This window comes from Aythya fuligula, chromosome 4 (genome assembly GCF_009819795.1).
Source record: "Aythya fuligula isolate bAytFul2 chromosome 4, bAytFul2.pri, whole genome shotgun sequence".
In the NCBI taxonomy this organism is placed as follows: Eukaryota; Metazoa; Chordata; class Aves; order Anseriformes; family Anatidae; genus Aythya; species Aythya fuligula.
In genome coordinates this window covers 14,903,006-14,927,535 of record NC_045562.1, presented here as the reverse complement: position 1 = coordinate 14,927,535, position 24,530 = coordinate 14,903,006, and the positions used below count along the sequence as shown (strand labels likewise).

The following is a 24,530-nucleotide window of genomic DNA, read 5'->3' as shown; positions in this document are numbered from 1 at the left end:
ACCACCCTGCGCCCCATGGAGTCACCCACCAGCCTCCAATTTCCTCCTTCCCTTCCCCAACCAAGCCATGCCTCACCATTGAGCCGTCAGCAGACAGAAAGAGACGGAAAACAAGGCTGTGAGTTGCAGTCCAGAAAACAGGCGTTTCCTCTCCCGGGTCGAGCCCGTCTCTCTCCAAACCTCCCCAGCGCTTGCAGTCTGTGCCACCCATACTTTCACAACGGAAGGAAACTGAGCTGGGGGCCGGGCGAGGAGAACCTCACCGCCCCGGGGGGCTGCACGTGATTCAGGGTGGACTTTGCCCTCCCCTGAACGCAGACACAGAAGAGCGTCCGTGCCGTGGGGACACGCTGCCAGCGATGGGGGTAGACGAGGTGTGCAGGGAGGAGCTGGGAAGCCTCCATGGCATCCCTTTGTACAAGTCCTTCATAGAGGGCTGGCCGCAGGTGGAGGCTTTCCAAGCCCGGCATGACGACCTGCTGATCGCCACCTACCCCAAGTCAGGTGTGTGGACCTAGGGGGTTTTGGGATGCTGCTGGGGCACATCCAGCCCCTGAGACACTGCCCTGTGCCACAGGCACGACGTGGCTGAGCGAGATCCTGGACATGATCTACCATGACGGCGACGTGGAGAAGTGCCGGCGGGATGCCATCTTCAACCGGGTGCCCTTCCTGGAGATGAAGGCCCCCAGGATACCAAGCGGTGAGTGGCCGAGGGCTGTGGGGGAAAGGGGTCGAGTTGGGGCATGGGTGGGGGTGTCAGAGCAGGGGGCACATCCCACTGAGCTCCCCTCCTGCAGGCATCGAGCTGCTGGAGAAAACCCCATCCCCACGGCTGGTGAAGACCCACCTGCCAGTCCAGCTCCTCCCGGCCTCCTTCCAGGAGAAGGGCTGCAAGGTAACGCTGTGGGGCTGCCCCTCACCTCTCTCCCCAGCGGGGCAATAGGGAGGGGGCACCTTTCCTCTTCCCTCAACCACAGCCTCGGTTGTCCCCAGATAATCTACATGGCTCGCAACCCCAAGGACGTCGTTATCTCCTACTACTACTTCTACCAGATGGCCAAGATGCACCCTGACCCCGGCACGCTGGCTGAATTCCTGGAGGCCTTCATGAATGGAAAAGGTGGGGGCTGCATGCTTGGGCTCGCACAAAAATGCTGGTGGGGAGGGCATCCTCCTCCTTGCTGCTTTTCGGCTAACCCAACCCCCATCCCACAGTGGCCTACGGGTCCTGGTATGAGCATGTGAGGGGCTGGTGGGAGAAGAGGCAGGAGAAACAGCTCCTCTACCTCTTCTACGAGGACATGAAGAAGGTGAGGTGGGCTGGAGAGAGGGGTGCCTGCACCTGCCCTGGCTGCTCCCCCCCTCCCCCCTATTTCTAGGGGGAGCACCAGCACTGAGCACCCCTGCCCCTGCCACCCCACAGGACCCGCGGCGTGAGGTGCAGAAGATCTTGCAGTTCCTGGGCAAGGAGGTGGCGGAGGAAACGGTGGCGAGGATCCTCCACCACACCTCCTTCCAGGAGATGAAGAAGAACCCCGCCGCTAACTATGAGACCATGCCCTCCTCGATGATGGACCACAGCCTCTCCCCCTTCATGCGGAAAGGTAGGTTTCGGCCGGCGGTCCTGGGAGGGTGAGTCCCAGGCCCAGACTGCAGATGTTTTTGGGGGCCAGATTTTGCCCCATGTGCTTTCTCACCTCCCTACCCCCAAAGGCATCTCCGGCGACTGGAAGAACCACTTCACGGTGGCGCAGAACGAGCGCTTTGACCAGCACTACCAGCAGCACATGGCGGGCTCAGACCTCTGCTTCCAGATGGAGGTGTGAGGGGCACCCACCCCCGGGGCACTGCCTGCCCCCGGCGCTGCCCAGGGCTCCCCCTGCCCTGATGGGGAGCCAGCACCGGATTCCTGCAGCCCGGAGCTTGCCGGGCATTTTTCTTCCCATAATAAATTGCAATAGCCAGAGGGTGAGCATACATGTATGTCTGCGATGAAGGGCAAGGGCAGACCCTGAAGCGTGTTCTTGGTGCCTCGAGATGCCTGCAGGCACACGGAGATGCTTACTGCGGGGACCCCATACTCCAAAGCATCACTTTCAGCCCCAGACACATGGAGCTGGCTCAGCCCACTCCTAGAAATAAAAGAGCAGTGCCAGCAGGAGCAAGGACCGTCCTAGGAGTGGAAAAACCCCAAAGCAAGTCAGGGCGCTCACTGCACCCAGGCTGACTCTGTGCCCAGGCATGTTTATGGCTCCGAGTTGCTGCAGATTGCTTTGCAGAGCAGGCAGAAATTTCCATCACCGTTGCTCCGGCATGGGTATTGCAGGGCAAAGGCAAGGGGAAACACCTCCTGCCTGGCACTGGCGCTGGCCCCGCTGGCACAGTGACATGGGGGATGTCCCTGCTCCCACACAGCTGCGCCAGGCTCTTGCTCAGGCACCACTGGGACAACCTGGCCCACCGGCATCAGGGATTTGCTCCTGGGACCCAAATCCCCCCGTTATGCCCCATTTCCAGCTTTGGTTTATGAGCGTCCAAACTAGCAACGTTTGTGCACAGGCAGTGCCCTGGGGCTGGTTTGTCCCAGAGAGATGCAAACCAGATTTATCTGCGAGCAGCAGTGCTATCGGTGCAGCTAAAGAACAAACCCTTCCAACACGTTTATTTTAGTGCAGAGGGGCATCCTCATGCACCCCCAGCTCCTGGCTTTGCCGAAGGGTGGCCCTTTCCCCAAAAGACCCGCACTCCCCCCAGCACGTCTCCCTTAAACCCTTTTCCCAGCAGCATGCTGGCTGCAGCAGGCGCTGCTCTTTTGCAACCCTGCAGACTTTGGACCCGCCTTCGGGGTCCCGAGCCTGAGCCCTGCGTCCCACCAGCGAGCCGCACGCAGGTGACACCCCCAGCCTACCCCTGCCTGGGAGGGGGTGCTGAGCACAGCACCGCTCATCACAGGCACTCGCCTTGCCCCCCTTGTTCCTCTTCCCCACCCTGGAGCACCCTCTCCCACCCCCGGTGACGTCCCCATCCCCAGGCACCTCCCCGTGCCTCCATCTTCCACGCGGGGAGGGGAAAAATAAACACCCCGTTGTCTGCGGGCACGGGCACCGTGCTCCCCGCTCCCCACGGCGCCCAGCAGCAGGTAACGGGGAGCCCCCCGCCAGCCTCCGAAGGGCAAGGCCTGGATACTGGGGGGGCCCAGGGGGGGCTGGTTTCTTCACCAGCTGCAGGGCACGGGGGTGAGATGGCTGCTGGTCGATCCCTGCTACGGCAGCTCGGCACAGGGGCGCAGGTCGGTGGTCCCCACTGGCTCTGAAGAATGAGGCTGGGATCCTCCACAAAAGCCCAAGGGGTCTGGGGATGGGCACAGGGCTTTGCTTTGCCGGCTGTGTCAGTGAGTCCCACCACCGCCCCAGTAACACCAAGAGAAAGGATTTGCCCTTTGCCCTTTGGCAGCACCTTGTTTTCCTCAAAGCTCCCTCCTGCCGCCCCAAGAGCCCAAGCTGGCACCAGGCAGGACACACTTTTTCCCCTCCTGGCACCCCACAGAGCAGCCCTGAAACGCCAGGGGTGTCTGGGCAAGCACCCCAAGAGCCCAATGCTGTGTCCCAGCAGCAGCTCTGGGAGCTCCCCAGCTCCCTAGGGCTGGCTGTACCCCCATGAAGGTGGCCCTATGAAGACAACCCCACCAGCTGGCCCTCTGTGTACCCCCCTGTCCCCACCAGGATGGCCACGATGGACACCTACATACGCCAGCCCTGGAGCACGGTGCACGGCATCCCTATGGTCTACGCCTTCGCCCAGAACTGGGAGCAGGTGGACAAGTTCCAGAGCCGCCCTGAAGACATCGTGGTGGTCACCTTCCCCAAATCCGGTGAGCGGCCCCGGCACAGGAGAGAGGGGCCATGTGCGGGAAGTGGGGGGCACTAACCCACGACTACCCGAGCTGGAATTTTGGGGGTGGCCAGAAGGTGCTGCGGTGCCTGCGATTGGGTTCAGGAGGGGACAGCAGCAGCAGGACACCGGGCTGCTCCTCACCAGGCACCACCTGGGTCAGCGAGATCGTGGACATGATCCTGCAAGGCGGCGACCCCGAAAAATGCAAGCGGGACGTCATCGTCAACCGGGTGCCCATGCTGGAGTTTGCTGCCCCTGGGCAGATGCTGGCAGGTAGCGGGGTGGGTGGGCAGTGGGTGCCCCGAGGCTCGGGGGCCAGCCTGGCCAACAAGGATGGGGCAGACTGGGCTTTTGGGGTGCACCCTGCTGGTAGCAGAAGCGCTTTTTGTAGGCACGGAGCAGCTGGAGGGCATGCCATCCCCTCGCATTATCAAGACCCACATCCCGGCTGATATCTTACCCAAATCCTTCTGGGAGAAGGGCTGCAAGGTAATAGGGCTGGAGGGAACGTGCCAGGAGGGACCCAGAAGGGATAAGGGCATTACTACCCCCACCATAACCCTGCAAATCAGCACACGTCACCGACACGGGCCTCTCCACAGATGGTCTATGTGGGGCGTAACGCCAAGGATGTGGCCGTCTCCTACTACCACTTTGACCTGATGAACCACCTGCACCCTCACCCGGGGACGTGGGACCAGTACCTGGAGGAGTTCATGGCAGGCAGAGGTGGGGTGGGACACCCGTGGGTGCATGTGAGGACCCTGAGGGTGCCATCACCCGCTGATCCCCATGGCCACTCTCCCCGTGCAGTGGCCTACGGCTCCTGGTTCGACCACGTGAGGGGCTACTGGGAGCGCCGGAGGGAGCACCCCATCCTCTACCTCTTCTACGAGGACATGAAGGAGGTGAGGGGACAGTGCTGACGGTGGGGCTAGGGGCTTGGGGGCGCCAGGGCTGAATGCCAGCCTCTGCGCCCAGGACCCCCGCCGGGAGATCACCAAGGTGGCCCAGTTCCTGGGGAAGGAGCTGTCGGAGGCGGCACTGGAGGCGGTCGCCCAGCACACGTCCTTCGAGGCCATGCGGGACAACTTCAGCACCAACTACCGGGTGGTGCCCTCCAACCTCATGGACCAGGGCATCTCCCCCTTCATGCGCAAAGGTGAGCGGGCTCTGGGCCCCCCCCCAGCACACCACCAGCCCTCTGGGCCCTGCTCAGCCCCCTCTCGCCCCCCAGGCATCACTGGTGACTGGAAGAACCACTTCACCGTGGCCCAGAGCGCGCGCTTCGACCAGCTCTACGCACAGAGGATGGCGGGCACCGACCTGTGCTTCCGCACGCACATCTGAGGCCCACCCCGGCCTTGCACACTTCCCCCAGATTTCTGCTTTTACGAAAATAAAATTTTGCCTCCTGCCTTTCCCCGCACGCTCGTCTGTGTGAAATCTGCCGCAGCGCCTCGAGGAGCCCCCACCGCACTGCAGGTCGCCCTCCGGGACACAAATCTGACAGCGCCCACGTGGCTTTCTTGGGGAGGAATCATAGATTCATTAAGGTTGGAGAAACCTCTGAGATCATCTGCTACCAATGTCACCCACTAAACCACGTCCCTAAGCGCCAGGTCCCACCCAGGGCTGTCTCCAGCACGAGGCAATAAATCTGTTTCGTGGCCCCCACACGCGTCTGTGCGATCTCCCTGCACGCAGGGGGTCCCGTACCCACTGCCTCCGACCTCATCATTGCATCAGCAGGCGTCAGAAAAGGCCCTGCTGAGGTTACGCCTGGGCAGGGAGCGGGCCAGGGCCATTGCCACCCTGCCACCGGTGGCTGCGCCATGGGGGAGAGCCGAGGTGAGTGGGACGCGGGCAAAAGTGGCCCTGGGGAGCTGGGAGAGGGCTGGGGTCCCATCCTTCGCCCCCTTCCCTGACCACCCCCAGAGCGGTGATAACAAAGGGGGGATTCTGGAGGTCACTTTGTGCTGTTCTGCTGTCAGGGTCCTGGAAACTCTTCTGCTGCTACCAGCAACCCGACACCTACTCCACCACCAGGTATGGGGGTGCTGGGGAGGGGGGAAGGAGCGGGACCCCCCTACCGCACCGCAGGGCTCCCCGCACTGAAAAATAACAGGGCTCGCAGGCACAAGGCAGTGCTGCCACGCAGGGGTGACCTGGAGGAAATATGTGCAGCCTGCAGGCAGGGAGTGTCTCTGAAGGTGCCATTCCTGAGATACGAGCGGAATAGTCTGAGAGGTTAAAAAATGACCTTTGGATGGGAAATCACTCCGATGTGCTCCAGGGATGGGGCTGGCAGCTGGCTGGGGACATGGGCTGCAAAACTGGGTTACAGCCCCGCATACCACTGCTTTTAGCTCCATTCTTTCAGCAAATTCCTTGAGTTTAGCAGCTGTCCACCACAAATCCAGCAGAAGGAGGTGGGTGTTGCGGTGTTTACAGAGCCGCGCTCCCCACTTGGAAGAAATGCTGCTATAAGCTGTAGTAAAATGATTGCAAAAGGTTCCTCCTTCTCCCTCAGGTGCTGAAAGCTTCTGTCTTCCCCAGTGCTGCTTGCGGGCGCCCCTGGGCTTTGTTGCTTCGTCCAGCGAGGAGACAGCAGGCCCTGAGCCCCCCTGTCACAGAATCACAGATTATCCCGAGTTGGAAGGGACCCATAAAAACAATCGAGTCCAATTCCTCTTGCCTTGCCTGTCCCCTCTTGCCTTGCAGTTTGATTACAATCCACAACGAGCCAGAGGATTTGAAAGAGAAGATGGACAAAGTGAGCCAGGTAACCTACAGGGGAGGGTGTGGAGATACCTGCACCCGTGGCCCCATCCCCTGGCGCATGGGAAGGGGCTCCCCAGCCAGACGTGGCTTCTCCATGCCTGGTCACTCCGTGCTGGTGTCCTCTCCAGACCTGCATCATCCCCCCTTGAGCTCTGGTGACCTCCACCGCATCCCATGGCACCTCGTACCTCCTCTGGGGAGTTGCTTTTCCCCACAGCATGCGGGTTTCGTTGCAGGTTTTGTTATTTTCCTTTTATTTTCCTTCTGTCCCTTGTTTCTCGCACTGAGACACCACCAGCCATTTGTCCACATTCGTCTCCTCCTTTTGTGGCTCCACAGACTTCCCTCATGCCATCTACCCCCTCAGCTGTGTATTTTTGGGCTGAAGGTGTCTATTCAGACACCGGATTGCCTCAGGCAATTCTTTTCTCAGCCCCTCCTCATCCCAACATCCGCCTGCAGGAATTTCCGTTTGTTCCAGCTCCTGCTGCTTCCACCCCGCACCCCCACGGCACCAAAGACTGCTCCTCCACGCACATGAATGACTTGGTTTTTATTTGTTCCGGGCATTTTCCTCCCTCCCCGAACCTCTTGCACACCTACTTTGATACAAAGCTGGGCTTTCCAACATCCCCCCCCCCACACACACTCTTGCTTCCTTTGGCTTGTGCGTTTCCCTGCCAGCCCATAGGCACGGTTTTGCTCCTGACGCAGCTGTGGTCTGCTGGATGACCCTCTAATGACACTCTTCACACGCAGCCAGCGGCTCCTGTAAAATGCAAAGGGTGCAAAAGGCTTCAAAAACTGTTTTTGTTCATCACTATCAATGAGATTTTATTTTTATTTTTTTTAATTTATATCTTTTGTGCTGGCCTCAAAGTGCAGCAGTGGAATAGGGCAGCAGCCAAGGAGAGTTTCAGGCAGAGGTGGGCTGCAAAGCCCCGTGTACTGCAGAGCACCGGCCAACACGCCCCCACGGGGGGAACAAACCTTTCCCATAACCACCCTTGTAAAAACCTTCATAAAAACCCTCGTAAAACCAGGACTTTGCATCGTTCTGTATGAACACGGTGCCTCTCTTCACGCTGCTTGCCCGTGCCAAGCTGCAGGCGCTGTACGGCCTGGAGAGCAGCAAGAGATTTTCCTGGAGCCTGGCCGAGAGCTGCCGAAGCAGTCTGCCAAAATGCTGGTGAAAACCTCGCTGCTGGCCGTGTGTGTGACCAAGGTCACCCCGTGTCTTCAATGCAGGAGGAGAAGGGAACACAAACCCTGGACCCCGAGCCCGCCGTACAAGCAGGTGGGCAGCAATCCCTGCTCTCCCCGCTCTCCCAAATGCAAAAGGAGCCGTCGTCGCAGGCCACGCCGGCAAGGAAGAGGCCCGTTTACGTCGAAGCCGAGGCACAGACATCATACGTGAAAATACCCCCGGGGAACAAGTGGCGTGTGTACCGCTTGTGCGCCGAGGCCCAGGTGCAGACCTCGTGCCAGCACCTGCCGCTGCCCCGCAGCCAAACAGCGCTCCGGCAGGACGTGGAGCTGGCTTAGCCCCGTGAGCACGCTGTACCCACGTAAGCAGAAAACACGAGTCCTGTTTTAATTCCCCCTGCCCGAGGATGGCTTTCCTCTGCTTCTGCAGTTCTTTTTCAGAACGGCCAGCCAGCAGGGAGATGTGGTACAGCATCAAGGTTAGGTACGAGTGGGGGATTTGGTGAAAATCTAACAGGAATCGCAATTTTGGTTTCATTTCCCTGTGGAGCTGTAAACAGACATTTTTTTATTATTATTATTATTTCACGTAATTGCACATATTACAACACATGAATGAATTCCTGCCTGGCTCAACGACAGAGCTGCTGCCCAGCCATTTGGCAGGACCCAGGACATCCTGGTCTTTGCCCAGCTCCTCTGTGGGCCAGGCCAACTCCCTGATGGGTCCAAACTTCAGCCACTACAATAAGTCACCTTTGAGCTCACCTTGCCCAGGGAAAGCCCTGGTGAAGGACTGGGAGTGAGCACACTCGAGAAGGCAGAAGGGTGAGCATGACTGCTCATTCTTCTCTGGTGAGCCACCAGATGGCTCCTGTCACACCTACACCATCTGCATTTTCAGATTTGGGGTACCCACAGCATTTGGCTGTCCCGTGGAAGGGCTGATAGATGCAGGCAAGGCAGGGGTGCACAAGTGCCTGCGGGCAGCTGCAGCGGGTCTCCCTTGCCTCGTGAGACTTAGCAAGCTCATTCAAAATGCGCACAAGGCTCGTCCTGGATCCTTTCTCATTCTTTTTTCTTTCTCCCTTGCAGAGTGGAAACGGCCATGGCATGAGCCACCCCAGCATCTACACATTTACATGCAAACGTGGACCCGAAGCATCCAAAGAGTGGCGCAGAGATTAAGATCTGTAACTAAACCAAGAAACAGTGAAATACTGTATGCACGACAACATTTTTGTCCTCTCGCAGCAGGGTAGAGGGCTGAGCTAAAGACACCAGCTGGCTGAGAAGTCTGGTTATGGCACGGGTGCCAGCACATTCCCTTTTGCTGGAGTTTCCCTGTGACGCTTGGGGCTTACAAGGGGGTAGTTGTTCTACTGATCCTGAGCATGTGCCTCCACAAATTTCTTAGCCCACACGCTTCTGCCTGCACTTGAGGATGGGCCAACCTACAAATTAGACACCTCAACCTTCCCCACCCAGACATTGCCCCCATCCCAAATGCTAGTCTTTTACAACTCAGGATTTTCAAGTCCCCCCTTCAGTCCCGAAGCTGCTCTCTTGAAATAAGAGAAAGGAAAACTGCTGTCCTTTGGTGCTTGGCAGGGCAAAAGCCTCTCTGTTATGCTCCAGCACTGAAGTTTTGAGGTGCTGGTGGCCATCAGGGCTTCCTGGAAATAACAGGGCCGCCAAGCCCAGTTGAAACCCACATTCAGGAAAATGTGGAAGATGCCTGCGTACCTGTATGGAAAGCACTAGGCTGGATTCCCTAACTTTTACACCATTATCCTTGAGTAACCTACAGCTACTAAAGACCTGGAGGCGGCACCAGTTCTGTTCGGTAACGCTAGATGTGCGAAATGCAGACACATGACACCATCCACTTTCTTCAGCCCACTTTTGTTTTCTGGATTTCATCCTCTAATCCTCACAGTGTTTATCTTTTCTGCATTAAGAGTAACGTGAGCATCAGCTTTAAAAGCTGCCCTTTTAAATCCTGCCTTTAAAAGCATGATTTAACCCTCCAGTTCCACTAGCAATAGCCCTTAATTGCTACAGAGGAGTTGATTACTTGGGGGTTAGAAACAGAAGCTTACGAAATTCAGGAGCACAATTTGACTGACTTCAGCTGACTTTGCAACCCCAAACATCAGTATAGGCTGGGGGGGTTAAGGGTATTGAGAGCAATGCTGAGGAGAAGGACTTGAGGGCATTGGTTAATGAAAAACTGAATACAAGCCAGCAATGTGTGCTTGCAGCCCAGAAAGCCAACCTAGCCCTGGGCTGAATCAGAAGTGTGGCCAGCACGGCTACGGAGGGGATTCTCCCCCTCTGCTCTGCTCTTGTGAGACCCCACCTGAAGCCTGCGTTCAGCGCTGGGCCCCCGGCACAAGCACAACACAGAAGTATTAGAACAGGTCCAGAGGAGGGCCACAAGGGTGGTCAAAGGGCTGGAGCACCTCTCCTACGAAGACAGGCTGAGGGAGTTGGGTTGTTCAGTCTGGAAAAGAAGAGACCTTACAGCGGGCCTTCCAGTGCTTAAAGAGCCGACATGAAGAAAGGAGAGCATGTCATAACGACATGCTGGTATAATTGCTCCAAACTGGTGGGTTAGAAAGTGAGGTTGAATATTATGGACAAAATTTAAAAAACGGGGAGCTGTATCTTCAGATTCCTGTAGTTTCAAGTCAGTGAACGCTTGCCTTGATTTGCAGAACCAACAGCCACACACGCACCATTTACCAGCAAGGGTAACACAACTCTTGAAATGCTTTGCAGACAAAGCACAGGATGCTCTTTGTTCCCGTGGGCAGTTTGTAAACAAGTCTATTATTTAACAACTAATTTTGTTGTGCCAGCTAGGACCTTTAAGGAAGCAAAAGATGTTTTTAGCCATCAGACATCGTATCTCTTAGCTACAGGACACAAATCCTTCTGAGAATCTGGCTCTGTAGCAACATCATGATATTCCCTAGCATGGGGAAGACCATCCCGGCTATTAAATCACTGGGGCATAACAATGAAATGAATAATCCCAGAAGACTTGCCCCCTTGTGATCATCCCATATTGTATTACTTCCTCCTATTGAAAATCCCTGTTCAGGTGGAACTTATTTAAACTCCTTCTGCCCGATGCCAAGCCTTGCCAGAGCTGCTGAGGCACAGGGCAGGTGAGCAACAACTCACAGAAGCGGACTGGCACACCAAATTACACCGCGTGATCCAGAGAAAGATGCTCTCCTACCACAGAATTCTCTGCTAGGTAAGATTTTTGCTGTGTGTTATTCACTCTGCCCAAATCGTATTGGATTGAGCAAACCATTTTCTGCCTGGGTTTTAGTTCTCGTTTTGATTCCTGGTGGTTAAGAGCTCCTTTCAGGACATAGCGCTTACATTTCCAAGGGAGAGCCAGCCCAGATTATGCGGGTATCACCCTGAGAAAAACCACAGAGGCATAGTTAGAGACATGAACCAAGCCTACAACATGACCACATTGGTGCTGATGTGCCCCAGACAGCAGCAACAACCGCCCCGCACTAGAGCTGCCATAACTTGTATTACTTAAGGAGGGACGTGGCTGTAGAAGGGTTGAGGTGGTTGATGATGTCTGCAACACTGCTTGTCCCTGCCAGTCCCATCACAGGTCTGGCCAAACCTTCAGGCAAGCAGTTCCTGCAGCGCTGCTGCCTGTTGTTTTGGCAAAGCTCCATGCTTATTCTGGAAGAAAAGGAAAAAAAAAAAAAAAAGTAAAGAAGAAAAAAAAAAGTAATAATTATCTTTAGGTACAGGTGAATTTGTACCATAAAAAGTAGAAACATGACAGAATACAGACACCACGGCTGTTGCAACTGAAAACAGATCTTCTCAAGTGAGAAGTGGCTGTACATTCTCCAGCAAACCTCAGCATTTCTCCAATGTTGGCACTGATGTCACTTACTCTCTAGCAGGAACTAGTCCATCTTCCAGCATTTACTGACTGATATGGCACCAATACAGCTGCAGGAGAGCCCTTGTTATTTGCTTTCCTTTCCACGGTAAGGATTTTGCTCCTCAGGGAGGAACTACAAAGGTACTAGAAATAAAGGGTGAGATTCTTACGCAAATGGACTGGCCTGAGGGTAGCATGGACCTCTGGCAGCAGCTGGGATTGCTGCCACCCCTACCTAGGGAAAGGAGTCCCCACAGGGGGAAGCTGGCAAGGTGGGAGGCAGGAAGGGAGAAGTGAATTACCAAGAATCCTTTCCTGTCTTTTCAGCCCACAGAGCACACACGGGCCCGAAAGGCCCCACTTGCACAGCAGGGGACTCTCGCCTTTGCGAAGGGTGCTAGCAAAGTGCCACAGCGCTGAGGTGGAGTGCTCCCAGCTGGAAGGCAGACCTCACAGGATATCCAGCCCTTCACCCTGCCATGGCCGCAAAAGCCAGCAGCTCCACGAAGTGCCTCCAGCTGCTTGTTTTCCAGGTGGCTCTCGTAGGGCCTGTCTGCTGTGGGAACGTGCTGGTCTGGCCAACTGAAGGCAGCCACTGGCTAAACGTGCAGACGGTCATACGGGAGCTCATCCGCCGCGGGCACAGCGTCACCGTCCTGGTATCCAACGCCTCCCTCTTCATTCAGCCCAAGGCTGAGGCCGCGGAGAGGTTTGAGGTCTTTAACGTGCCCTTCCAGAAAGACACCATCGAGAACCTGATCGAGGAGATCGTGGCACTGTGGCTGAACAACAGGCCGACAACCCTGACCTTCTGGCAGTTTTACAAGGAGCTGGGAAAACTGTCCAAAAGCTGGCACCAGCTCAACAGGCAGATGTGCGACGCGGTGCTGACCAACCAGGAGCTGATGGCCCACCTGCGGGGCTCTGGCTACGACCTGCTGCTCTCCGACCCGGTGACCCTCTGCGGGGACCTCGTGGCTCTCAAGCTGGCTGTCCCCTTCGTGTACTCGCTGCGCTTCTCCCCAGCTTCCACCGTGGAGAGGCACTGCGGCAAGATCCCAGCCCCGCCATCCTACACGCCCGCAGCCCTGTCCGAGCTCACCGACCGCATGTCCTTCAGCGAGAGAATAAAAAATATCGTGTCTTACCACTTGCAAGACTACGTTTTCCAGAGCTACTGGGGAGAGTGGGACGTCTACTACAGCAAGATCCTAGGTAAGCCTTTGCTACCTCGCTTCTCATTCGTTGCACAGCCTCCCATGTTATGAGCTGCAGAGCACGAGGCAAAGGCAAGGTCTGGAGGGTGTCAGCCAGCATGGCCAGAAAAAAAATAAATAAAAATGTCCTTCTGTGGGAAAAGGAGCAAGCTGCCAGTGAAGGAGCCAGGCAGCCCAAGCCAGGCAAAACCGGGACCTTTTACAGGCAGCCAATATGTCAATCTGGAACTGTAGGTCAGAGGGATTGCAGAAACCAAAAGAATAAATGCATTTACAAAGGAGAAGGCACATTTCCCTGGGGATCCTGCTAGCAGGGCAACACATACGGTCTTGAGCCATTAGTCACCAATCTACCCATCCCGGGTATGACGCCATCAATTGCACCCACCCCTGACAGGGTGCTGTGCAGGCACGCCTCTGTATGGAGACAGGGATCAGCGGGCATCCCAGCTGCAGGATTTGCTGTACTTGGTCCTAATGCAGAGGCTGAAACAGCTTTCACACCACGGACTGTGCATGTATAAGCTGAGCTCACCTTACTGAGAGCTCAGCTCGTACATCTCCCCCTTGATGACTGCTTGCATGGAAAGCAGACAGCACCAGAGCTGCTTTCCTAACGTGGAGCATCACAGGGGGATGACTGGCAAGTTACACGCCAGCCTTGACCCTTAGTAGCAACACCGAGGTGCACTGTGGCTTTGTAATAGAGACTTTGTTTACATCACAGGTAATTAAAACCAACCCTCTCTAAGTAAAGACTGTTTTGTGCAAACACGCTCCACCCACAAGCAAACAGTGAACGCAAGTCTTCCTCCTCAGGCTTTTGTTCCAGACTGCTTTGAGCAAATACATAAAAAAACCTATTTAGGTAAGTGTTAATTTCACGCAGTCATCGTGACTCTTTTACTGAGCTCACACCTACCCCATGAAACGAGGCACTTCCAAGTCTCACGGGATGCAGTCTCCTGCACTGCAGGACTTGGCAAGGACAGCAAGCTCTTGTCATGTGCACAGCACACGGGCCAAAGCGTAGGGGCCCAGCTTGGCTTCTCATGGCCTGACCACTACCACCACCTTTGCCTTCATGCTAGGAACAACGCTCTGGACAGCACAGGAGCCACAGCAAAAGCCTCACATGACAATATGATTAGGAAAACTGTGAGCAACAGAGCTAGGCAGGAGCCCAGCGACTCAGTTCTGGCACAGTGAAGAGGGCTCACATCATTCCTTACCTGCACATCAGGAGCGTGGCCATGGCTGAAGCGCTTTAGCATAGTTTCTGGTTCCACTTACGGTGCATTATTGGCACCTAGTGGCAGGGAGGGCAACCCACGCCATCACCTCCCGGCTCTGGCCTCTTCATTCGAGTCACTTCTTGTACCCAAACCAGCAGACTGCAGTTCGGCAGGCACGCCGGGCAGGATGTGACCCGCACAGGGTGGAGTCCCCCAGGCTCGCAGTTCTCTGCGCAGCTCCAGAGGAAACATCTCCCAGTTTCAGCCAGCCGCTGACCACCAGATGGTGCCAGATGGTCCCAGTCACCTTTTCCCCAGGAGAACACGTGTTATCCAGGACGGGATTTTGCACCAGCTACCTTGGCCCCTTGCCTGCAGTGCACGGCAGTGTCATGCAGGCCCAGCCCAGCTTGGCTTGGCTTGCCCTGCTGCTCCCAGTGAAGGAAAGCCACGGGGGCACTGCGAAGCAAGGCAGACCATGGCTGGCAAGGAGGTGGCCGTGCTGTGGCTGCTGGCTGTGCTGGGCTCAGCGTCTGGTGGCAAGGTGCTGGTCTGGCCAGTGGACAACAGCCACTGGCTCAACATGGAGTACGTCCTCAAGGAGCTGGTGGCCCGGGGCCACGAGGTGACCGTGCTGCTGCCTTCGTGCTTCCTCATCCTCAACGCCACAGACCACTCGCCCTTCCGCTTCGAGGTGGTCGAGGTGCCGATCAGCAAAAAGGAGATGGCTGCCACGCTGGACGAATCTTTCTATTTTTGGTTTTACGAGGAGAGAGAGTTACCTCTCTGGAAAAGAATTTACCGGGTAATTGAACTGCTGAGCAAGCTGGAGGCTGTGACCAAAACCATCTGCGATGGAGTCCTGAGGGACAAGATGCTGATGGAAAGGCTGAAGGCATCCGCCTTCGACGTTCTCGTTGCAGATCCACTGGTGCCCAGCGGGGAGCTCTTTGCAGAGATGCTGGGTATCCCTTTCGTGTACACCATCCGGTTCTCCATAGGCAACACGGTGGAGAGACTCTGCGGAGGGCTCCCAGCACCTCCTTCCTATGTGCCAGCCATCCTAAGCCGCCTAACAGACAAGATGTCCTTCACGGAGAGGCTATACAACATCATCTCCTATTTTCTACAGGATTTGACGTATCACTACCTTTTCTGGAGAAACTGGGATCAATACTACAGTGAAGTTTTAGGTAAGGCTGCTCTTACTTATACAGATTACACCTGCTATACACATAGGGCTACAAACTCAGAGCCTTGGTACAAGGTACCAGCCAGGACCGAGGCAGTCCTGAATTCCTTTCCTTCCTCCAAAATCTTCCATGTCACAGCTAACAACCCAGGCAAGCACAAACCTTACCTGCTTCTAGCTATGCTGCTGCAGCTCAAACAACACAGGTACTTTTGAGATGGGCAAACCAGTGCTAACACCACTTGAAACAGAAAGGGGTCAGTCAGTCAGTCATCAAATGCAACAGACACAAAGAAGAGCAAAATAGCATTGCTTGCCTACTAAATTCAACTGATGAACTTACAAAGCTGTAGAAGGCTATTTAACATTACATTTTTTTCCCTGATACCATTCTCACATCCTTAGCTCTCCTCAGTATGAGAGACAGCATCCTCCCCGGAACTGTAAAAGGTCTGGGAGGGCAGCTAGCTCTGCTGGCTAGGAAAAGTGAACCACGTCTCAGTTTGCAGTGATGAAAGGCCCCCAGCAGCAAGGAGAAAAGGTCCTTGGCTTTTCTGAAGGTGTCTAAAAGAAGTAGTAGAAGATAGTTGGGCTTGTTTGCTTGTTTATTTAATATCAATTGCAGAATTAATTTTGGAGTTTTAAGAAGTTATTGTTATGATTAGAAGGAAATAGGACAATTTGTGCGTGCATGTGGTGAAGGGAGACGAATTACAGGGCTATTATTATTCCAATGTGAGGACTTACAGGTTTGTATTTATTTTCCAGATCTGTAGTAGCACATGGCTTTGTTGAGAAAGCTAAGTTGGCAGCAAGTCCTACTACTGCAGTAGTTAGCTGCATATTTATGTGTGATACTTATCATATTTGGCAGAGGGTAGAAAGCCTTATGCTGGCAGCAGTGTGTGCTTTGAGACAGTGCTATGTCAGCTTCAGGCTGCTTGCGGAATTGTGCAATTTGCTGGGCTTTCTACTAGTCATGAAATGTGTGCTTTAGCATTTAAGGTTACATAAACAAAGCCTGTGCTCTCCTCTGACTGCAACCTGCTTTGGTCTGGGCAGTATCTAGTGGTGAAGGAGGAGTGAAAGAAAGGGCCAAGCACCCCAACGTGGCAATGTCTGCAGCTTGTGCAGGGCACGTGTGCACCACCACCACCTCCTTGGAAAAGCTTTTTCCGTGTCCTTACAATGACTTTTAGCTGCTTTTCTACCTAAAGGCTTTTCCTATCTGAAGTCTTTCTCAAGGGGTGAGGTTGAGACACGATGAAAGCCTCCTGCTCCATCCTCAGACCAGGGAGGGTCCCACGTGGTGGTGCTGAGCTCCTGGAGGTGTGCTCAGGACCTGCTTAGACACAGGCTGAGCCTCATTCTCCTTCTGCTCAGGAAAGAGCAGCTGCCTGTTCTCCTCCCAGAACACATCTGCTGCACCAAGCATCTCTGATTGCTCTGTGGGATTGCCTCCAGGAGGGGAAGTCAGGCGTCTTGTGTTGAACTGCCCTGGGCAGGGAGGGGACAGGAGGTGGTAAGCAAAACCCAAACTCTTCACCTACTCCTGTTTCTTCCCTGGGATGATCTTGATGCTGGGATGACCTCTGCCAGGACTGTGCCCTTCCAGCAGTGTGCCCACAACGTCTGGTAACAGAGAAGACGGGATGAGAGCACTCTGTGTGGGCTACTTCTGAATCACGGCAGGATGTTGTGTCTGCACCTAATAAAGCAGGAGATTAAAACTGTAACTTACAGGTAGGTTGGTTCCTGCAGGGCAAAGAAGCAAATCTGACTGTAGTCAAGAGAAAAGACTGGGTTAAGCTCTTATTTGAGAAAAGGTCCCTTGGGCTGCTCATGTGCTCTCTCTAGCCCAAACTCCTGCTGGGCATAGAAATGCATAGCTTCACTTGGAAGATCTGGCAGCAGGGCAAGGATTTCTGGTCCTCACGTGCTGCAGACTGCGCTCTGTGGGGAGCAGCAACGGGAATTGCCTTCACTTCCAGAGTTTGGCTGCAGCTCTGGAGGAGACTCCAGAACGGGATTTTTTGCTTGCCCGGCCCTCCCATGAGTGTTTGGTGTTCCGACATGCCCTCTCGCCAAGGCTAGCGCCAAGCGGATCTTACTTTCATTGGCTGTCTCTGAAGTTGTTTGCACTCTGAGCGGTGAGCTGTTTCCAGCCTGCTCAGACTGGAGTTGTGCACGGGCTGCTGAGATGATGGGACAAAGGTTCCTCTGGCTGCTCTGGGCCTGCACGTGCTGCTGGAGCGCTGGCTTTTGTGGGAAGGTGGTGGTCTGGCCCACCGACGCAAGTCACTGGATCAACATCAAAGTGCTGCTGGAAGAGCTCGTCCTCCGGGGTCATGAGGTGACTGTGCTGGTGCCATCAAGCAATCTGCTCATCAACTACGAAGACACCTCTTCCCCTTTCACTTTTGAGGTCCTGCAAGTGCCCTTTTCCCAGGAGTTCCTGCATGCTGCCATGGAGGACTTCCTCAACCTCTGGATGAATGAGCTTCCTAATCTGTTCCCCTGGGAGGTCATGTGGAGGATGATAAAGCTCATAGGCACCTTTTCTGACATGTCAAAGCAGACCTGTGACACTTTGGTGACGAACCCTCAGCTGATGGCAAAGCTGCAGCAGGCCAAGTTTGATGTTCTGATCGCTGACCCTCTGGCTGTAGGGGGGGAGCTCGTAGCACAACTACTGGAAATCCCTTTTGTCTACACCTTCCGCTTCTCTGACGGGAACGTGGCAGAGAGGCTGTGTGGTGGGCTCCCGTCCCCACCTTCTTACGTGCCTGCTAGCACAGTGGGGATGACGGACCAGATGTCCTTTGTGGAGAGACTGCGGAACTTCCTCTTTTACCTTTACACGGATTTATTTTTCTGGAAGTTTTGGCGAGATGAATGGGATGGGTACTACAGTAATGTCTTAGGTAAGGCAGCCGCTGAGCAGTCTCTCTCGCATAGGTTGTGCCTTTTGAATGCTTTGAGAGCTTGGTGCTATAGAATCACATTGCTTTCTCCAGATGTCTCACAGTTATGCTGATCATCTCCTTGAAGATGTAGTCCCACGTTAGAGGGGATCATGCTGGGCTCCTTCCAGCTCTGACAGGAGAAAGGGGAAGGTCTCTGAAGCAGGCCATGGATCACTGCAAAAGAAGACCCTAGTCCCTGCTCTGTCACAGCCACCAGCCCATTCTGGTTCTGTACTTCCATCCTCATTCACAACTGCATTCATTTGCTGTAGGACAGATCTCTGATTTCTTGTGTTCTTTTCTACATTTTAAGCAGATTATTTTCATGCAAAATTTAAAAATTCATTGTAGCAGCTTCCACGTGCAGTGGTGTACAATTACCCTGATTTCTTAACAGAGCCCAGCAGAGACGACAATTCTGTTTAGGTAGCACAGAGACTGTGCTTTACCTTTTAGGGCTGATACAGCCTAACAGATACCAGTGCAGTTCTGCTGCAGTTTCCCTTAGGGATCTTTCTAGCATGTAGTCGCAATTTTTGTCAACGATGATGCTCCTCGTCAGCTCTTCCAGTGAGCTGCATGCCCATTTTAGTGCCTATCGAGGAATTTAGAGGACAATTGTTGTTTCTTAATTTTGAGGACAGGCACACTGACTGTCTTTGGACAACTGAGAAGCACAACGCACCCTTCATTCACATTGCATTGCATGCATCATCTGGAAGTATCTGGCAGCCCTGCTTGGTAATGGAATGCTAAGTGTGAGTTCACCCTCCCCTAAAATAAATGTTAGGTATTGTCACCTTTCTCTTTCTTCTATCATCCAGAGTTTGAAATATAGTTTCCTCAAACAAAACACCTGAAACTTTTGTTCCAGCCTAGCACAGCTCATGCTTGATTCAAAGTCTGTTAAAGAGACCTTCTGGTTCAATGGACTTTGAACCTTGTACGGAATAGCTGTGTTCATACAGATAACAACTGAACAGCAAGCACAAGGGCACTACTCTGCTGACCTCCGATCTCTTCTGTGTTGCCCAAGAACACCTCTCTGCCTTCCAACCTAGTCCCCTTCTCCCTGGATTGAACTTTTCTACCACGTAAGACTTAACAACTTCAGAATACAACTTAAAGAGCAACACCTCTGCATCACTCTAGTTTTACTTTTCACTCCAGTAATTTTATAACTGAGTCATTACCCTCCACTTTAGAAGCAAAACAAAACAAACAAAACAAAACTTTATTTGTAATGCTGATCAAGTAGTATAAGGTGCCCCGCTTTCTGCTTGTTTTGCTAGGATCCTGTTTGCATTGAGCTCACTTTGGAAAATCACTTATTAACACTTTTAACCCTCTTACAGCTCAGTTCCACTTTGTGGGGAAAATACTGAAGACAACTTGCAATGTGTGTGTAAGAATATGTATTTTTCCAAATGGGAAGCTATAAGAGTTTTTCCCATTTAACTTTTTTTTTTTTTTTTTTTTTTTCAGATGCGTTTCTAGGGACATTGGATTTTGCATAAAATTGCAGTCAAGAGAACCTTTAGTTTTGGCATTTTTTTCCAATTATTTTTCAGCAGCAGCTTACCCAGTCCCCAGGGCTGTACCAGTTTTGCAGTGTAGTCTGAGTAGCCACAGTCTGAGTCAGCATTTGAAAAATGCAACTGAACTCAGATAAAAACCCTCTTCTTCCCTGATTCGTGATCATCACTTAGTGGTTCATTTACTTCTGTTTGGATGTTAAGTTCTGTGTGATTGTTCTCTTCCCCAAAGTGGGTTTTTATTGCAAGCATGGGTAATAAAATCTTCTATAAATACAAGAAATGCACCGAAACTAAATGCTTCCCAACTTACTCATGTACTACCCTAAATTTATTCTGAAGGTTCAAAGTGGTTGTAAAGATACTATTGCCTTGGTTGCAGCAACCTGCCAAGGCTGAACAGGGATGGGGCAAGGTCTGGATTTGTCCAAGTTTTTATTTCATGCTCAGTTTGACAGACTACACTGACTGGGAGTGCCAAAAGACAAAGGTAAAGCTCCTATTTTGTAATCTACTGCAAACAAGATTATACCTGTAATTGTGCTAAATGCCTTGTACCTTGTCCATAGGAAGGCCCACGACCCTGTGTGAGACGATGGGGAAAGCAGAGATCTGGTTAATCAGAACGTACTGGGATTTTGAATTTCCACGCCCTTTCCTGCCCAACTTTGAGTTTGTTGGAGGACTTCATTGCCAGCCTGCAAAGCCGTTGCCAAAGGTATTCGGACTTCGTTCTGCCACTGGTTGGTTATCCGCACAAGCAGTTTCCCTCCCTGAACAGCCAGGCAGGCCACGTCATGAGAAAACTCCTTCTTAAAGAAGATGCTCTGCTGCTGCTGGGGAGCACAGAGCTCCTGAGCAATCTGCCCAGACTTGTACACACTGAAGGCTGGGATTACAGCTTGCTGTCTGAAAAAATGACAGCTGAGGTCAGCAGGAGCAAATACAGGTGTTTGTTTTAGGAGAAATAGGTACTACCTCAGAGTGTAAGATTTAATTCTAAGATGCAGACCTCCAGCCCATGAAAACGCTCAAATATCAGATGCGGCAAGGCGCTGTGACTGGACTAATTTGTTAGACAAAATGGAGCCAAGACTTGCAGAAAGAGAACAGTGCTGAACGCTTCTCTATTAGTGCTTAGTTTAAGACCTCATAAAGGGAGTAAAATATTCTGCATCCCCAGCCTATGCTCTGCTGTGAATGGCAGCATTCAAGTGGAATTTCAGACTGATGATGATGACAAGATGACATGCTCTGGTCTAGAGTATCACCCCTGCAGGAACCTTACAGGAGGCAGGGTATTTTTCAGTTTAAGTTGTCTACTGAAAAAAAAAAATAAAAAATACAACTCTTAACTCAACCCCTGCTACAAGTGTTGAGTTGAGGGAGAGGGATAGCCATTCCCTTTTGGATGCTCCATTTCATACAACACCATCTAAAAGAATGAACAGGAAGATCTATTGTTCTGACATGTGAAGTCTGGTTAGCAATACATGCTGTACTGGAGAAAATACAGAACTGGCTAACAAAGTGACTGCAATGTCTTGACAAATCTCTGATCGTGATGCTGCAACAACCTCACAATTTTCAGTAATGTCTCTTGCTGCAGAGCTGTAAAATGCATAGGACCTGTTCCCGCAAAATTGAGAACCATGCCAAACTACGCTAGGGAGGGTGTCACAGGGTATGGCCTTCTAACTCCAGTACCTGGATCCATTCTTGCTGGTCATGCTCTGAAAGAAATGTGTCCTGAAACTGCTTGACTTGCTTTCAGAGACAAAGCTTCTGTTACCTGTCTCAATTCTTGTCCCAATCCTTCTTTGGCAGAAGTTGCCTATTTTGCACATGGCCAGGTGTATCTTTGTCACAGCCTTCTGTCAACAGAGGTACTCATATGCCACGATCAGATATCACCTCAATAAACTAAATTATGCTCTCCGTTCACATAATCTGTGTAATCTGCATTGTGAAATCACTATTATCATGCTTTCTGCCTCCTAGGAAATGGAAGAATTTGTTCAGAGCTCAGGAGAACATGGTGTTGTGGTGTTTTCTCTTGGATCAATGGTCTACAACCTGACTGATGAAAAAAGTAATGTGATTGCCAGAGCGCTCAGCCAGCTTCCACAAAAGGTGAATTTACTTTCAAGTATAAAGCAATCTGCCTTGTTGGCTTTTTTTTTTGTCATTTTTATTCCCTTCAGCAAGCCTTTTACGCTTGATTTCTATCTGCATCTCTGCTGGATATGCCATGGCCAAGAAGCTAGGCTCTGCAAAGAGGCAGATGGCTGAGCTGCCTCACATCCCATTCAGGTGTTTCTCTCCCCTCCCTGCCCCCAAACCAAACGGCACGGAGGTGTGTTCATAGGCAAAAATGTAAAAATCCCTCTGTGTGGAAAGCCCATAATAACTAACCAAAGATATAAATCGGAGCCAAAGCTATTTGAATCACGGGGGAAAGGGATGTGGGTTTAAGATAAGGTCCTATTTTATGTGTAATAATACAAAAGGGCATGCCACATGCACTGTCTTTATCTTAGTATTCCTTTGTTCAAGGTCCTTTGGAGGTACAAAGGAAAGAAACCAGAAGCTCTGGGCTCTAACACCAGGACTTACGACTGGATACCCCAAAATGACCTGCTTGGTGAGACTGATTCTATCTGAGATGCATTACCCCCTTGGAAAAACTGTTTCATTTGTCCTTGTGCTAGAATGGCTTATTTGGGTGGGAAAAAACAAACAAACAAACAAACAAAAACCAACAACAACACTTGCAGCTATAGCTAGTTTTGTACCTCATGCAGCAGAAGTTTGCTCTTGGAGCCTTAATTTCCTAGCCTGCTTTTGACTTTAAGGTGAGCGGCTATACAAGAACTATGGAAGATGCAGCCAGACTGTAAAGGGAGTAGGAAGCAGCAGCTCAAGAAGGCAGCAATTTGAGCTTAGCTATACAGATGAATCTCTTAAGCAAATGTCCGTCTTAGAGAGCCCAGTGGCATTTGTTTGGAAGGGCTAAGAACCAGCTGTAGGCAGGAGGAAGACAGTAAGAAAGTAGTTTTGTACTCTGGAGCTGCATTTCACCTCTGCAGTTCATTTCCTGGGCTCGTTCTTCAAAAGAAAGGCTGCAGAAGGGGTCTGCTATGAACCTGAGGCCATGTAAAAACTAGAACCTAAAGCTGCATGACAGCAGAAGGGGTAAAGTAACTCTGAGGTTGTCTGGAGGAATGTGGAGGTTCTTGTACTGCATTCAATATGAACGCGTGGAAGCTAAGTGTGCAGGTGTTGATGCCGATACAGAGGGCAGGGCCATTCCCTTCTCTAGCAGCACGTGCCCAAGTAGCTGGCAGCTCTGATATCCCAGAGGTCACGGTCTGCTGCTGCTACACGCATCTCTCCTTCCCTGTTCCAGGCCATCCCTTGACAAAAGCCTTCATTACTCACGGTGGCACCAATGGGATCTATGAAGCTATCTACCACGGGATCCCGTTGGTTGGGATCCCCATGTTTGCTGACCAGCATGACAACATTGCGCACATGAGGGCAAAGGGAGCTGCAGTTGAGCTGGATTTCGGCACGATGAAGACAGAGGACCTAGTTGATGCAGTGAATACAGTCATTAACAATTCCTCGTGAGTTTTTTTCTTACTATAGGATGAGGTTATTAAAACCTTGGGCTGCTGATGTGAGAAATTCTGCTCTCTTGTGGGAATCCAAAATACTGAATAGCTGGCACTTGGGTTGCAGATGAAAACCGTCTCTTTACTGAGAATTTGCATCTCCCAGAAGGAGAGCTTAGTAATTCTTTTTTCTTTGTATGACATTTTAAGATCCCTTTGAGAAAGATAGCTCTTGGAAAGCTCAGAGCTCCTGAGATGACTCTTGGCTGCTCAGTGTTAAGTTCTTCAGAGGCTTTGTGTGCAAATGCCAGTTGTTACAGGTACTCAGTTTGGAGACATCACAGTTCTTTCTCTTACCCAAGTCACCAATACCCATAGTTAATCTAACTATGTAATATTTGAACAGATGTGCAAATGGTTCCGTGTTGCTTTTTCAACAGAGTAACCAGAATACTTTTTCTATTCAAAAGATTGGCTTTTTCTATTATAGTTTACATGTCGACTTCTGCGCAGACAGGAGTAAACTGGGCTGGTTTCAAGTATTATTAAAACACATTGATGAAAGTGAAAGCAGTGCTTTCTATCTTTCTCAAGAGGAGGGCCAGCTATGGAACGGGTTGTTTCAGGAAACAGTGACAAATCTCCTTGGTTTCTTCTTTTTTGTTTCCAGCTACAAGGAAAATGCTTTAAGATTATCCAAGATACACCACGACCAGCCAATTACGCCTCTGGACAGAGCTGTCTTCTGGATTGAATTTGTCATGCGTCACAAAGGAGCAAAGCACTTGAGACCAGCCGCTCACCATCTCACCTGGTACCAGTATCACTGCCTGGATGTTCTGGCATTCTTGTTCACCTGTGCAGCCATTGCTGTCTTCATTCTTGTCAAGTGCTGCCTATTTTGCTGTAGGAAACGTGGTAGAATTGCAAAAAGAAAGAAAGAATAG

At 52.1% G+C, this 24,530-nt stretch overlaps 3 protein-coding genes across 4 annotated transcripts; all 3 read left to right on the top strand.

The window, feature by feature from the left end:
- The first annotated feature begins 359 nt into the window (after window positions 1-359).
- On the top strand, window positions 360-1,829 carry LOC116488810 (sulfotransferase 1 family member D1-like). Its single transcript, XM_032186733.1, has 7 exons — window positions 360-504; window positions 578-703; window positions 801-898; window positions 997-1,123; window positions 1,219-1,313; window positions 1,427-1,607; window positions 1,717-1,829. The coding sequence occupies exons 1-7, from the start codon at window positions 360-362 to the stop codon at window positions 1,827-1,829; spliced, it is 885 nt and encodes a 294-aa protein (XP_032042624.1).
- A 1,248-nt stretch (window positions 1,830-3,077) lies between these two features.
- On the top strand, window positions 3,078-5,362 carry LOC116488809 (sulfotransferase family cytosolic 1B member 1). Of its 2 annotated transcripts, XM_032186731.1 has the most exons (8): window positions 3,078-3,142; window positions 3,726-3,874; window positions 4,042-4,170; window positions 4,289-4,386; window positions 4,500-4,626; window positions 4,711-4,805; window positions 4,879-5,059; window positions 5,135-5,362. In XM_032186731.1, the coding sequence occupies exons 2-8, from the start codon at window positions 3,727-3,729 to the stop codon at window positions 5,245-5,247; spliced, it is 891 nt and encodes a 296-aa protein (XP_032042622.1). In that variant the 5' UTR covers window positions 3,078-3,142; window position 3,726; the 3' UTR covers window positions 5,248-5,362. The 2 variants fall into 2 exon arrangements, with proteins under 2 accessions (XP_032042622.1, XP_032042623.1); XM_032186732.1 differs by lacking the exon at window positions 3,078-3,142 and having other exon boundaries at window positions 3,639-3,874.
- Window positions 5,363-12,300: 6,938 nt separating this feature from the next.
- LOC116488888 (UDP-glucuronosyltransferase 2A2-like) lies at window positions 12,301-24,530 on the top strand. Its single transcript, XM_032186868.1, has 6 exons — window positions 12,301-13,036; window positions 20,536-20,684; window positions 21,968-22,099; window positions 22,523-22,610; window positions 23,376-23,595; window positions 24,254-24,530. Exons 1-6 carry the CDS (start codon window positions 12,301-12,303, stop codon window positions 24,528-24,530), a joined length of 1,602 nt encoding a protein of 533 aa, XP_032042759.1.

Bases quoted from the DNA above. Each gene is read 5' to 3' on its own strand.
- LOC116488810 (XM_032186733.1), top strand. From the start codon at position 360: ATGGGGGTAGACGAGGTGTGCAGGGAGGAGCTGGGAAGCCTCCATGGC. The intron at 505-577 runs GTGTGTGGACCT...CCTGTGCCACAG, and splicing joins CGCCACCTACCCCAAGTCAG to GCACGACGTGGCTGAGCGAG. The intron at 1,314-1,426 runs GTGAGGTGGGCT...GCCACCCCACAG, and splicing joins TCTACGAGGACATGAAGAAG to GACCCGCGGCGTGAGGTGCA.
- LOC116488809 (XM_032186731.1), top strand. From the start codon at position 3,727: ATGGCCACGATGGACACCTACATACGCCAGCCCTGGAGCACGGTGCAC. The intron at 4,627-4,710 runs GTGGGGTGGGAC...CTCCCCGTGCAG, and splicing joins GGAGTTCATGGCAGGCAGAG to TGGCCTACGGCTCCTGGTTC. The intron at 4,806-4,878 runs GTGAGGGGACAG...CTCTGCGCCCAG, and splicing joins TCTACGAGGACATGAAGGAG to GACCCCCGCCGGGAGATCAC.
- LOC116488888 (XM_032186868.1), top strand. From the start codon at position 12,301: ATGGCCGCAAAAGCCAGCAGCTCCACGAAGTGCCTCCAGCTGCTTGTT. The intron at 22,100-22,522 runs GTGAATTTACTT...CCTTTGTTCAAG, and splicing joins TCAGCCAGCTTCCACAAAAG to GTCCTTTGGAGGTACAAAGG. The intron at 23,596-24,253 runs GTGAGTTTTTTT...TTTTGTTTCCAG, and splicing joins ACAGTCATTAACAATTCCTC to CTACAAGGAAAATGCTTTAA.